This window comes from Trichoplusia ni, chromosome 20 (assembly GCF_003590095.1).
Source record: "Trichoplusia ni isolate ovarian cell line Hi5 chromosome 20, tn1, whole genome shotgun sequence".
Lineage (NCBI taxonomy): Eukaryota > Metazoa > Arthropoda > Insecta > Lepidoptera > Noctuidae > Trichoplusia > Trichoplusia ni.
Genome location: NC_039497.1, coordinates 5208497 through 5220835, shown reverse-complemented (window position 1 = coordinate 5220835; position 12339 = coordinate 5208497). Strand labels below are relative to the sequence as shown.

At 39.1% G+C, this 12339-nt stretch overlaps 3 protein-coding genes across 5 annotated transcripts in view; 2 read left to right on the top strand and 1 right to left on the bottom strand.

Annotated features, from left to right (window-relative positions):
• The window catches only part of LOC113503670 (stress-activated protein kinase JNK), an 86028-nt gene extending 78753 nt beyond the window's left edge, over nucleotides 1–7275 (top strand). For 2 of the 3 annotated variants that reach the window (XM_026885711.1, XM_026885709.1), the window contains 8 exons: nucleotides 1365–1494; nucleotides 1900–2097; nucleotides 2484–2618; nucleotides 2901–3030; nucleotides 3343–3500; nucleotides 3796–3921; nucleotides 4718–4879; nucleotides 4982–7275. In XM_026885711.1, coding sequence (XP_026741512.1) covers nucleotides 1365–1494; nucleotides 1900–2097; nucleotides 2484–2618; nucleotides 2901–3030; nucleotides 3343–3500; nucleotides 3796–3921; nucleotides 4718–4879 — 1039 coding nt within the window. In that variant the 3' untranslated portion in view covers nucleotides 4982–7275. Of the gene's footprint in view, nucleotides 1–535; nucleotides 672–1364; nucleotides 1495–1899; nucleotides 2098–2483; nucleotides 2619–2900; nucleotides 3031–3342; nucleotides 3501–3795; nucleotides 3922–4717; nucleotides 4880–4981 lie in introns of all 3 variants that reach the window. The other variant, XM_026885712.1, reaches the window with a different exon arrangement.
• A 692-nt stretch (nucleotides 7276–7967) lies between these two features.
• On the top strand, nucleotides 7968–9543 carry LOC113503672 (transcription initiation factor TFIID subunit 9). Its single transcript, XM_026885716.1, has 3 exons — nucleotides 7968–8539; nucleotides 8722–8947; nucleotides 9360–9543. The coding sequence occupies exons 1-3, from the start codon at nucleotides 8172–8174 to the stop codon at nucleotides 9477–9479; spliced, it is 714 nt and encodes a 237-aa protein (XP_026741517.1). The 5' UTR covers nucleotides 7968–8171; the 3' UTR covers nucleotides 9480–9543.
• Nucleotides 9544–11072: 1529 nt separating this feature from the next.
• Nucleotides 11073–12270, bottom strand: LOC113503792 (40S ribosomal protein S26). The gene is made up of 3 exons (XM_026885887.1): nucleotides 12163–12270; nucleotides 11793–11970; nucleotides 11073–11270 (listed from the first exon to the last, which is right to left on the bottom strand). Exons 1-3 carry the CDS (start codon nucleotides 12268–12270, stop codon nucleotides 11104–11106), a joined length of 453 nt encoding a protein of 150 aa, XP_026741688.1. The 3' UTR covers nucleotides 11073–11103.
• Nucleotides 12271–12339: the final 69 nt, after the last annotated feature.

The following is a 12339-nucleotide window of genomic DNA, read 5'->3' as shown; positions in this document are numbered from 1 at the left end:
ATTTCGACAATACAAAAGCATGACAATTATTCTCCGTAACTTCTTCCTTATTACTTCCAACACACCACATATGATATATTCTGAAAATGTTTAACCGACTTAACAATTGTCGTTAAGCGTTATTATTCTTTATGCTTCGAGTTAATTATTCAAGTCTTATTACATGATATGTAAATAGTACAAAGTTATTCCACCGCGAACACTTTATATCACAAATTATATTCTTTACTCTCTACAGCACGCCTAATCGCGTGTGAAACGTGACACGACTCCACTGCATCCCTGTTCGCACGCACACACGCATGTACTCGCACACTACCACACCTTATATTTACGTAATTTTATGCACTGTAGAGGCTTGTCTTGTGGGCGGAGCCAGGTACCGACAAAAAACTACTTTTCGAATCATTTGTTTTTCCAAATTCTAACAAGTCATTTTCATGCTTAAGTTATCTTACCGTGCTCATATACAATTGGAGAATAACCCGAGCCTGGCCACGCCCACAGTCACCAATATAATATGTTTCTTTTATAGCTGATCCAGTAGTGTACGTTAGCCGGTTAGAGATGGTTCAGTATTACTCAGTCACACTCGGTGACTCTGTGTTCACGATACCGACCCGGTACACTGAGCTAGTGAGCCGCGGCGCGGGCGCCCAAGGGATGGTGTGGTAAGACCGGGCGCCATCTTGCAAACATGGCCGCCGCTTTCAATGTTTTCGTCTGCTTTGGTTTTAGGATTTAATACTAATATGACAAGACGACAGAACTCTATCAGGAATTGATTGACGGTTACATGTGGCCCATAGTTTGTTCCGACCAACTTTGTACGAAATTTGTCAGCAAATTATTTATAAACTGATGTCTACCCACCTTTTTTGTGTCACTGTGAACCACCGTGTATTGTTTTTTTATTATTATTATATTTAAATATTCTATTATTATGTAAAAAATGATTTTAATGTAATATATACGACACAAAATGGTTCCATTTGTATACATTTCACTATTTTTGTGTACTGGTTTTCTCTGGGTCATGGTGGAAAATTCGTTCATTTTCATGGGAATTTTAAAGGGATTTTATGATTTTAAACAAAATTTTGAATGTGGACTGGTTAACATATAATTGAATTGCATAGTTATCACTAATCATAACCCAAATATTTATTCAAACATCCTTTTTATTGTATTTTAAAGCAACTAATATGCTGTCCAATAACAAATATTGACAAGCCCACCTGCATGGCTTCAGCATCGAGGGATATTCAAATAATTTATGGATTGTTCGAGTTTTTTGAGAACCTTCCCTGTATCGACATCCATTGCTTGCTCCTGTAGTAAACGTGTTGAATGTTTCGTTCCAGTGCCGCATACGATACGGTGACACAACAAAATGTAGCCATCAAGAAGCTATCACGGCCGTTCCAGAATGTAACGCACGCGAAACGTGCGTATCGTGAGTTTAAACTCATGAAATTGGTCAATCATAAAAATGTAAGTACACAGTATGTTTGTTAATATATTGTGGGTATTAATAACTTAATATTTATACTTTAAAAAAAATAGTTTTCTTATAAGGTATCTTTCATCATTTTGTCTACTAGGATTTCTAGTTATAATCTAATATTGTTTTGAATCTTAAATTCCAATGCTATGTTTCTAATATGTTATCCAATACATAGTTTGATAGGCTTGACATATAATGCTTAATATTTTCTGTAGAAAGATAAAGCTTTGAATTCAATTAATCCTATTAATAACTAAAAATAATGAAAACTAAACCCAACCAATCCTTGAGGTTAATTGGGTTAAATTTTTATTATTTATTCGACATAGAATCATTTCATAGCCTTAACTCATGTAATTATTGTTGTTAATTAAACACATAATTAATTCCAGATAATCGGGCTCCTAAACGCCTTCACGCCACAGAAGAGCCTTGAGGAGTTCCAGGACGTGTACCTGGTGATGGAGTTGATGGATGCCAACCTGTGCCAGGTCATCCAGATGGACCTGGACCATGAGCGCATGAGCTACCTGCTCTACCAGATGCTGTGCGGTATCAAGCACTTGCATCTTGCTGGGATTATACATCGGGTACACATCACAATATTTTTATAGCCATGCATTTACTTTGCCCTTCCCCCATTGGGCAAGAAGACGTTATGTACATGATGATATAATAATTTGGTGATTCTCAGGAAAAAACTACACAAGTTAAAGGCCTCATTATCCTCACTAAATGGTTAAAATAACAGTAGTGTTTAATTGTATTTGTTTTTACTTAATCTAATAATAGCCAAGCCGATTAGCCGATACTGTACGAGCGTAGACACAGGATAACATCTATTTTAACAATTTGCTGTATTAAAATTATGCTGAGGATAATAACATCCTTAATTTGTGTTACTTGTCCTGAGAATAACCCAATTACTAATCTTATGATGATGAATTTCGTGTTCTAATTAGTTCTGTGTCGCTAGGATCTGAAGCCCTCCAACATAGTGGTGAAGAGCGACTGCACGCTGAAGATCCTGGACTTCGGCCTGGCGCGCACCGCCGGGACCACCTTCATGATGACGCCCTACGTCGTCACCAGATACTACCGCGCGCCTGAGGTACACACCACACAACTAACTATTCTGTTACTAACGTGTTTTTTTTTAATAGTGGATTTATCTTAAGATAACCAAGAGCACTTCCCAGTCTAAACAGAAAATCAGAGTGAGTGCAATTCTTATAACAGCCCAAAATTTTTTTATTGTATTTAGATCTTTATCTTTATTTGGTACAACATTTAACAATAAAGATATTACAAGTAATGTGGAACCCGCTATTCCACAACATATCTAATCATCGTCTTGTATTCTCTAATATTCCGTAATATGTGTGGTGATCAGGTGATCCTGGGCATGGGCTACACGGAGAACGTGGACATCTGGTCGGTGGGCTGCATCATGGGCGAGATGATCCGCGGCGGCGTGCTGTTCCCCGGGACTGACCACATCGACCAGTGGAACAAGATCATCGGTCAGACATTTAATTACTAAATCTTTAATAATATCGAAATCTTTTTGTGCGTCAACAACCGGCACCAAGATAGTAAACCATTCTGAAAAATGGATGACAATGGACGATGCTAACTTTGATCAGCTGATTTTTTTTATCATGTTGGTATTTGGAAAATTAAATTAGTATCAAAAATGTTCGCATCTACCCACAGCTGTCTTTAAAATATCACCGAAGCCTGTTTCCACTCGATACAGAAATAATTCAACATAGTCAGCTATCTGGGTTCAGATATCTTCATTTCATTGATTTGACTTGACATTACCGCTGCAGAGCAACTGGGCACTCCGTCGGCCGCGTTCATGGCGCGGCTGCAGCCCACCGTGCGCAACTACGTGGAGAACCGGCCGCGCTACACCGGCTACAGCTTCGAGAGGCTGTTCCCGGACATACTGTTCCCCAGCGACAGCAACGAGCACAACCGTCTCAAGGTACGCACATCATAGCTGTTATTGAACCTTCATGATACCAGTATTCTGTTAGTTTATTTTCATACCAAGTGAGTTTATAGTAAGGTGTCGTAGTCTGGTCAGTCACTAGGACCCTTCAAATAGCATTATCTTCCAGTTAACCGTGCGAAATATGACGCAAAGGTCAAATTTCGCATTGTTTAAAAATTGTATATAGTCTGGGTAATGATCCACTTTGAAGTGCAATTTTTCCTTAATAAAGTTTAATACAAATGTCAGAAAAAGAAGTCTGTCTGATCGCTTGTGTGTCGCGCAGGCGTCCCAGGCCCGCGACCTGCTGTCGCGCATGCTGGTCATCGACCCCGAGCGCCGCATCTCGGTGGACGAGGCGCTGCTGCACCCCTACATCAACGTGTGGTACGACGAGGGAGAGGTCAACGCGGTACGGACACACATACACTACGCCAGCTGCTCTCAAACTAAGCTAAACCTTTATTATAAGTATTAGACACTGGGTTGGAATTGAAGCTAAGACCAATTAGACATAGCAGTTAGGGCAACTAACTTGTGGTCCTTGGTATAGGTCAGTCAACAACGTAACATACACGCCTCGCGCTCAGTTCGCAAGCTGTAAACATTATCGTTCATTAGTGCGATTACTTGCTCGCATTAGGAGCTCGTGGCTAAGCTTTAAGCGCATAAGTGAATCAATCACAGGTTAAGCTACGCTTGACGCGGTTGGTCTGTATATGGGCGACCATCTTTGTCATAACGAGTTCCTCCGTGTTTCGGAAGGCACGTTAAATTGTGGGTCCCTGCTATTATCCTACATCTTTGACAGTCGTTAGAGGTAGTCAGAAGCTTGAAAAGTCTGACAACCAGTCTAACCAAAGGGTATCGTGTTGCCTGTGTTGAGGATGTCAGATAGGCAGTCGCTCCTTGTAAAACACTGGTACTTAGCTGAAACCGGTTAGACTGGAAGCCGACCTCAACATAGTGGGAAAAGGCTAAGCCGATGATAGCGCAATTACTTGCAGTTATCGTATACGAAGTTGCGCATACTGTGGGAACGTAAGTGTAGCAGATGTTACTCATGATCAGTTGGTTCTGTGACGTGCTCAAATGCATATGCAGTGTGCACAGTCGGACACACACACAAATCAAATCTGTTATCTCGTGGATAAAATAACAGTATGTGGTGCAATGTATTCCTAATGTAGTTCGTTGTGTATTGCCAGCCGGCCCCCGCGTCGTACGACCACTCGGTGGACGAGCGCGAGCACACGGTGGAGCAGTGGAAGCAGCTCATCTACCAGGAGGTGGTGGAGTACGCCGCGCCGCCGCCGCCGCCGCAACACCAGCCCCCGCCCGACCACGCGCAGCCCGCACTCACCACATAGGTAACACCGCTGGGCCACACGCACCGGCCGGCACCTGGGAACACAACTGTGCAATGGACAATCGCTGACGTATAACCCCCTGACGTAAGTGTCGTGTTGCAGGTCTGAGCGGTCGCGGCCGGAGCGGGCGGCGGCTGCGGGGCTCGCCACACGTTGTACACAATAACTATGATGTATATATTTATCGTGGAAATGTTATGTGCAATACTCGACCCAATACTATCAAGTGCAAACTTAGAAGAACATTTGACGCGTTCATACTCTCGCGAGAGTGAATGCCTCAGAGACTACCGTAAGGTTAGGCAGCGTAACACAATAACCCGTAGTGTAGCTGAAGTAATTTGTACTCTATTATGTACTGGTTTGTTTGTATTATTTTAAATACCGTTATCGACTTGTCTATTTGTAGTTTCTTCCTGTTTCTTATGATATAAATAGTGGTAAGCTGTAATTTTAATTTACCAATATGGGACGCTTCTAACATATTAAGCTCAACAGTTTGAATGATACTCCCCCCCCCTCCTACGATACTCCCCTCTCCCCCCCTCTCCTCTTCCCGCGTCTCACTACTTAAATTTGCAGTAAGGAGTGCCTTTTGCGAATTGCTAATAAAAAGTTGGTGATAGTCAGTGTATGGACTGACTTTGATATGTTTGAATATTTTTGTAATGAAATTCATTAATTAATAAATAACTTAAGTGATTCCCTGTTTAATGATGCAATATTTTATCTATGGACTTTATCTTTTAATTTATATGCTAATTGAATTATTCGTAATTATTCTAATATTATAGAGTTGAGCTTATACTGTTTTATTGTAAAATATTACGTTCAATATAATTGTGCAATTTATTATTTTATATTTACTATTATTTAATTTTAATGATCACTTTTGCAAATTTCTCTTCTTATTCCCAAATGCCAATAACTTGTTGAATTTCCAAACGAATTATAAGTACAGTGCCATTCAGACCCTGTTTGCCATAGGTACTACTCGCGTACTAGTGACTCTGAGTGTTGTAAGGATTTGCAATTGTGAAATATTAACGAGTGATTCATGAAGGTGTAATATAATTTGTTTCTTAGCCATACACATCGTCAGATAGTTACTCGGGATTTTGTGATGTTCATAGTTTTTCGTAAGTAGGCCCTAGTTACGTTGTTGATAATATTGTATTGAGTGTACGAGAGTAGATCATTAAGTACATTTCTACCTAATTAGTCTCTTATAGGTCACCTCACACGTTGCTGGAGAGAACGGCAATCGAAATACGTAATAGTCATCGAGTTCTCGTAGTGATAGTGTGACGCGGCGCCCGGGCGGCCGCGCTCGCTCCCTAGGACCGACAAGTCTTAGCTAATCTTATGATATCGTCTGTAGTTCAGGACTCTTCTGCGTTATCATAGTACAGCCAAGTAGGACGCTAACATGATTTTGTTTACTCTTCGTAAGGCTTAACGTGTGAGGGGTTCGTAGGTTATTGTTTGAAACCTCACTAGGTGATATAATTATAAATAAGGATAATAAAGAATGATGATAGTGTAACGGATGGTTTCAGCAAATAGCACAATTTATTAGCTATAGATAAAGCTGGGCGGTAACATGTTTGTGATGCGCGCATCATTGTGTATAATCGTTAATAATGTTATTATGAAAGCAATAATACATCGTTTTGTATTCGCCTCCGTGAGCGGTCATGCATCAGTCACTTCATATTACTTTCATGAGTTTGGCTCTAAACATATCACGGACGATACAATAGATTTCATTTTCCACGAGATTTTTCATTAAACGATGAAGTGATCGCTCCAACTCTCGGAATGTTACTTAACTTTTGTTCCATGACGTTATAGAGGTATACGTGAGTGATAAGTATATTATGCTCGTCGCTAGTGTCAATTTGGTTGCCTCTGGGCAGAGGTAACGGCTTGGCAAACTCATCGCCTACAGAGCATTATAACCAGCAGTACATAAAATATAAAATTATAATAAATCTTCAAGAGTATACAATAATATTTAATATTTTAGGTCTAGTGTAAAATCTGTAAATATGATCGCTACGTATGGAACGAAAGTGAAGCGAACATGCATTACCTTAGGACATTCTGTTTATCACTATAGTAAATAAAAACCACAACTGTACGTCCAAATTGTCCATTTATATGTTAATGTACCTAATACAAATTACAATAATATAATCATTAGAACGTATTATAGTACACTTGGTAACAAGACAAGTTAAGGTAGTCGCAATGTTAAGAACGCTGGCCGCGCGGCTTCTAGCGATATACATACTTGAGTTAACACTTCAATGACTATCTAAAAACAACTTATTTTTACTGTACACGTAAGTTATTTCATATTTTAACTGAATAAAATCGAAATGGTTATTATATAAAGTGTTTTTTATTGTACAATTCATGACCAACCCATACCTAAATAGTCACCTGACAGGTGGCCAGGTACTCACTACTGTCTCCTTTCTGAAAATAAATATGAAATGCTAGATATAAATATCTCATCTATAAGTATCTTAAAAATCAACACCCGCACATTTTAACCATTGCTGCTAAGTACCCTACACATCGCTAAGTCATGCTGCGTGTTAAGAGTTGCGGCCTTCAATATATTCAAAGGATGCTGATTCCATCAGAAGTGTAATAAACTAACATGTTTTGGTACAATTAACTAATTCCAAATTAACACTTTTTGTGATTCTGATATTCCCAAGCATCTAATTGCTTGTATTTAGTAGTGATGGTTATGCGTTAGTCATTAGAACAGGAAATAATAATAGCATAAACTTATCCCCTATAAAATGAATATCAAATGCTGAGGCTTGGGTTATGGTACAGTTTCAAAATAACTCATTTGCCCACTCTCTGCAAGAAATCCGCCATTAGTATATAGTCTGTGATTTCAGTGCTGAGTGCACATTATTTATTTCTATTTTTAAACTATTGTTCCTTTTTCTAAAAAATTGGGCTTAGATAATTACTAACTTATACTCCTCTGAATTAGTCTGCATAATTTAAATCTTAAGATTTTTTTTATTTGGCAACACAGGTTCTTGAGTTTTGACATTTCTAGAACTTAACCAAAATGTCGGCTATGTTGTCAGTGTCTGTCAACAAAGTAGAAAACGACTACGCGATCCGTGAGAGTGGGAAAATAAAAATAATCCGTATAAGAGTAAACAAAGTCAATAAAAGTGGCACTCTTGGCACCGTGAATATATTTTTGTCGTAGATATATGATCCCTGGCCATTACAATACAGTAAATCTATTAAAATGTCTGAGAAAGATAAATCCAAGGCGATGGTCCAAACAAAACACATTCCTAAGGACGCACAAGTTATCATGTCTATTATGAAGGAGGTTGGTATCTCAGACTATGAGCCGCGAGTAGTGAACCAGCTGCTGGAGTTCACTTACCGCTACGTTACCTCAGTATTAGACGACGCGCGGGTGTTTGCGACCCATGCTAAGAAGAAGACTATAGATCTGGATGACGTTCGGTTAGCGGTTCAGATGCAGTTGGACAAGTCTTTCACGAGTCCTCCTCCACGGGAGGTGCTCCTGGAGATATCACGAGTTAAAAATGTCAACCCTCTGCCTCTTATCAAACCACACTGTGGGTTGAGACTACCGCCTGATCGGTAAGATGCTGTTTACTTCTCGGAAAATTATACATTTATACACTGAAGCTCTAAATTGAATGGAATTGATCCTTCATTCTATTCAATTTAGAACTTCATTAGAGCTTGCACTAATGTATCTTATTGATAAACAATTTATACAACTAAATTTTAACTAAACCCTAATATCCTTGCATTTACAGTTACTGCCTATCAGCTTGCAATTACCGCCTAAAGCAGGCCACCAAGAAAGCAATAACCAAGACCACGATCTCAGCTGTACCATCTCTCAAGACGGTGACAACGCCAAAGCCACCACCTCCTCAGAATGTGGTGGTAAAGAGACCACCGGGCACCATTGTCAATGTCTCCACATCCAAGCCAACTGTAGTTCCTAAACCTGTTCTCAAATTCACTTCTGGTAGTAAGGTAAGGAAATATTACCCAATTCTTTAATTCAGCCAATATTTCAATTTCAGACCCAACAATGTTTGTATTTATTGGAATACACTAAAAATAAAAACTTTCACATTTTCCTATTCATGAGTAGTCTTTTACGTTAATTTTTCTGACTTTGCCACTTGTGCTGATGGCTAACAAGGCCCATATGGGAGCGACAATGCTGGCCACTATGAGTGTAATATTGATACTTGTTTATGCCAACTGTCTGTCCATAATGTTTGTGTTCAAAATTACACTTACAATACATATAATACCAACCAGCAGTCTTATCAATCAAAGCTTGTTCAGGATATACATACAAAGGTTTACAAAAAGAAGTATTAATATCACCTTAAACAACAACCATAATATATAAATTATTTACTTATACTTTTCTCAGGTGGTTGCCAAGCCCGCAGTCAGAGTGACAGCGGGCCCGTCCTCACATCTCGTCAAAATGGAGATTGATGAACAAACCGCGCAGAAACGGAAGCGAGAAGACGACGACTACGAGACGTAATTTTATGGAAATAAGGATAAATTTGTGTAATTTTTATGTTAATTATATATATAGTGATATTTTCGTTTTGTAGTTTTCTTTACCATTTAATTCCGTTTATTCTAGTCAGGTCAGCAGCTATTAATAATATAAACCAATCATGCCAAATAGCAAACACCGTTTTTTTTTCATACTTTCTTTTAGAACATGCTCCATTGATGTAGTATGAAACTATGAACTACAAATATTTTTGTAGAGATATGTTACTGCACGTTTAAACACAATAGATAGATATATATATTATAGATAGGCTCTCAGCTCCGAGTTTTCGCCTGAACAGTGGGCTTACAGAAATTTAAACTGCACGAATAGCCGTGTTTAAGGGCATCTCGCCAATCCCATGGAGTGCGACGTGTCGCGGGTTCAACGCCCGCGTAGGCAATCTATTAGTGTGATCCACGAATACCATCTTGAGTCAGGGTGTCTTTAAATTAAGGATTGAGAATCCTCTCGCGACAAAAGGACTAAATTAGTTAATGCGTGTTTAGTTGTCATTTGTTTCTTCAGAAACTAATTCTGTTACAATCGAATTGCTTCTCTGGAACAAATTGGAATTACGGATAGAAAGCTAATGATGCCGATAACACTCGACAGCTACTCAATCTTGGTGTGGTTTGATAATACCATTTCGAGAACTGACCGTATCTGGAATGTGTTATGCACCATGCCAGCGAATACAGCTGAGGGGAGCTGTATTTTCGAGCATAGAAAACAAGCGAGAGATGTGTGCAATGAATATGTTGCGACGTTTGCTACATACTGTGTACCACTTGTACCAGCCAACGCATCTGGGCACCAGCTGTACCTCGTGCGAAATATTTTCCTAACACAACTATGATGGAATCGCAGCCCATCTCTGAATGTCAGTTATTACTTATATCTGCAGGCCTGGGCTGCGGTACTATTAACAGTCTCAGTAGGCAGGTTCTGATAACAATAAAATTACGTTCCGTCATGGAAGTCCTTGTAAGAACTAATGTGGCCTACTTAATAAGCATGATCATGTGTGGACATTGTGTGGACTTCATGGGCCTTATTATACGCAACTTAATCAGTGTACTCATTAATTGCTTCCGAAAGCTATGAAAGCCTTGGCTTAGGTATTATAATCTATACTAATATATAAAGCTGAAGAGTTTGTTTGAACGCGCTAATCTCAGGAACTACTGGTCCAAATTGAAAAATTCTTTTTGTGTTGAATAGACCATTAATCGAGGAAGGCTTTAGGCTATAAACCATCACGCTGCGACTAATAGGAGCGACGATACAATGGAAAAAGTGAAAAAAGCAGGGCAGGTATAAATCATAACTTATATCTTCTACCCACGGGGACGAAGTCGCGGGCAATAGCTAGTAAATTAATAATAAGGCAGGTCTACAGCAGTAAGTCATGCTTGATTATGTACCATGTAAGTTTGTCTTTCAAACTTTTCACTTACATGGCAATGATTAGATTTAAGGTCTGAAAAATATTGTAGCGTTGGAAGAAACAGAGTTGAGGAAGGGCTACGAAAAATGGCAGTAAAGGGTAGAGTTACAGAAATGATAAAACAGTTTTGATTTTTACATTTTATTGTTAATCACTTCACTTCCTCTGCACGTTCTGTGGGCGCTGCATGTCCCTGGGGAAGGTGCTCTTGGGTGGCGTACGGATCCTCCTGTCCTTCTTCGACCTGTTGCGCACTACTTTGCTGTGGATTGCGCATGAAACGCAGTAGTGGAGCTTAGCATACAGCTTCGGGAGCTGGAATGCTGTGGAATAAATAATAAATATATTAATACACAAGTAATTGGGTATGCATAGGCACATTTTGATAAGAAGATTTTGTTTCTATGACCCTTAGCAAATTTTAATACACAGAATAATTCGACTTTTTACCAATATTATGATTAATATTGGAACTTGGTTGGTCATGAGTTTTAAAGAAAATAATAGAATATAAAAAAATCGAGCACTTGATACCTAGTAGATGACAACGAAACTAAAGAAAGAATGGCTTTACCAGAAGTTACAAGATAATTACTTCTTTATCAACAAAATTCTAAAAGCTAGGCAACCAATGACTTTTGAGAGATCAAAACAGCTCTTAGAACCTCTTTCAATAAGGTGAGTAGAGTAGACAAGTAATAATAGTAAAGATACATATTATGAAAAAGGGTTCATCACAAGAGTACAGGTTATGTTGATTTACATGTATATAATGATTCGGCATGAACTGTAAGGCCATAACATCAAATAAATACGAGTTTAAAATAAACTAGAATGATTCTTACATGCATATACGGAGGCTTCGTTAATGTCTCTGACAGCGGCGGCTTCGACGATATTCCTAATCACGAATTTTTTGATCGCCTTGTCCTTCGGCACGCAACGCGCGCAGTTGGTGCACCTCACAGCTTTCACGTGGCCACGGCCGTGCTTGGCGCGTCCTCCATTACGGCGTTTGCGAGTCTGAAAACAGATATCGTTCTTTCCTGAAGCCACATGCTCGACTTGACAAAGGTGCGGCGTGCATTTCAGACGACGCCTAATTCATATACACTGATTGAATTTCATTAATATTGTTGCTCGTGGAACTTTAGCGGTTAATAATTTACTATTTGTGTGACTTTGTTCATATTTATTTTATAAAAGTTTACGCACCATGTTTCTAACCTCCGAATCTGTGAACGAAAACCAATGGAAAAGAAATTCGTAGCATAGACAATTGACTGGGTCAGTGACATTGAACGATTTCCTTCCAACTTTCATTCACTTTGATATGTTGCCACTGTTAAAAAGTATGTTGAACTTTTCAACATTTAAATGATCAGTTGATGG

What these genes read in the sequence shown, in the direction of transcription:
- LOC113503792 (XM_026885887.1), bottom strand. Translation starts at nt 12,270, where the DNA reads ATGAAAGTTGGAAGGAAATCGTTCAATGTCACTGACCCAGTCAATTGT. An exon ending in ATTCGGAGGTTAGAAACATG is followed by an intron (nt 11,971 to 12,162) that starts GTGCGTAAACTT and finishes ATCTGTTTTCAG; the next exon opens with ACTCGCAAACGCCGTAATGG. An exon ending in CGAAGCCTCCGTATATGCAT is followed by an intron (nt 11,271 to 11,792) that starts GTAAGAATCATT and finishes TTTATTCCACAG; the next exon opens with CATTCCAGCTCCCGAAGCTG.
- LOC113503672 (XM_026885716.1), top strand. Translation starts at nt 8,172, where the DNA reads ATGTCTGAGAAAGATAAATCCAAGGCGATGGTCCAAACAAAACACATT. An exon ending in TTGAGACTACCGCCTGATCG is followed by an intron (nt 8,540 to 8,721) that starts GTAAGATGCTGT and finishes TTGCATTTACAG; the next exon opens with TTACTGCCTATCAGCTTGCA. An exon ending in AATTCACTTCTGGTAGTAAG is followed by an intron (nt 8,948 to 9,359) that starts GTAAGGAAATAT and finishes TACTTTTCTCAG; the next exon opens with GTGGTTGCCAAGCCCGCAGT.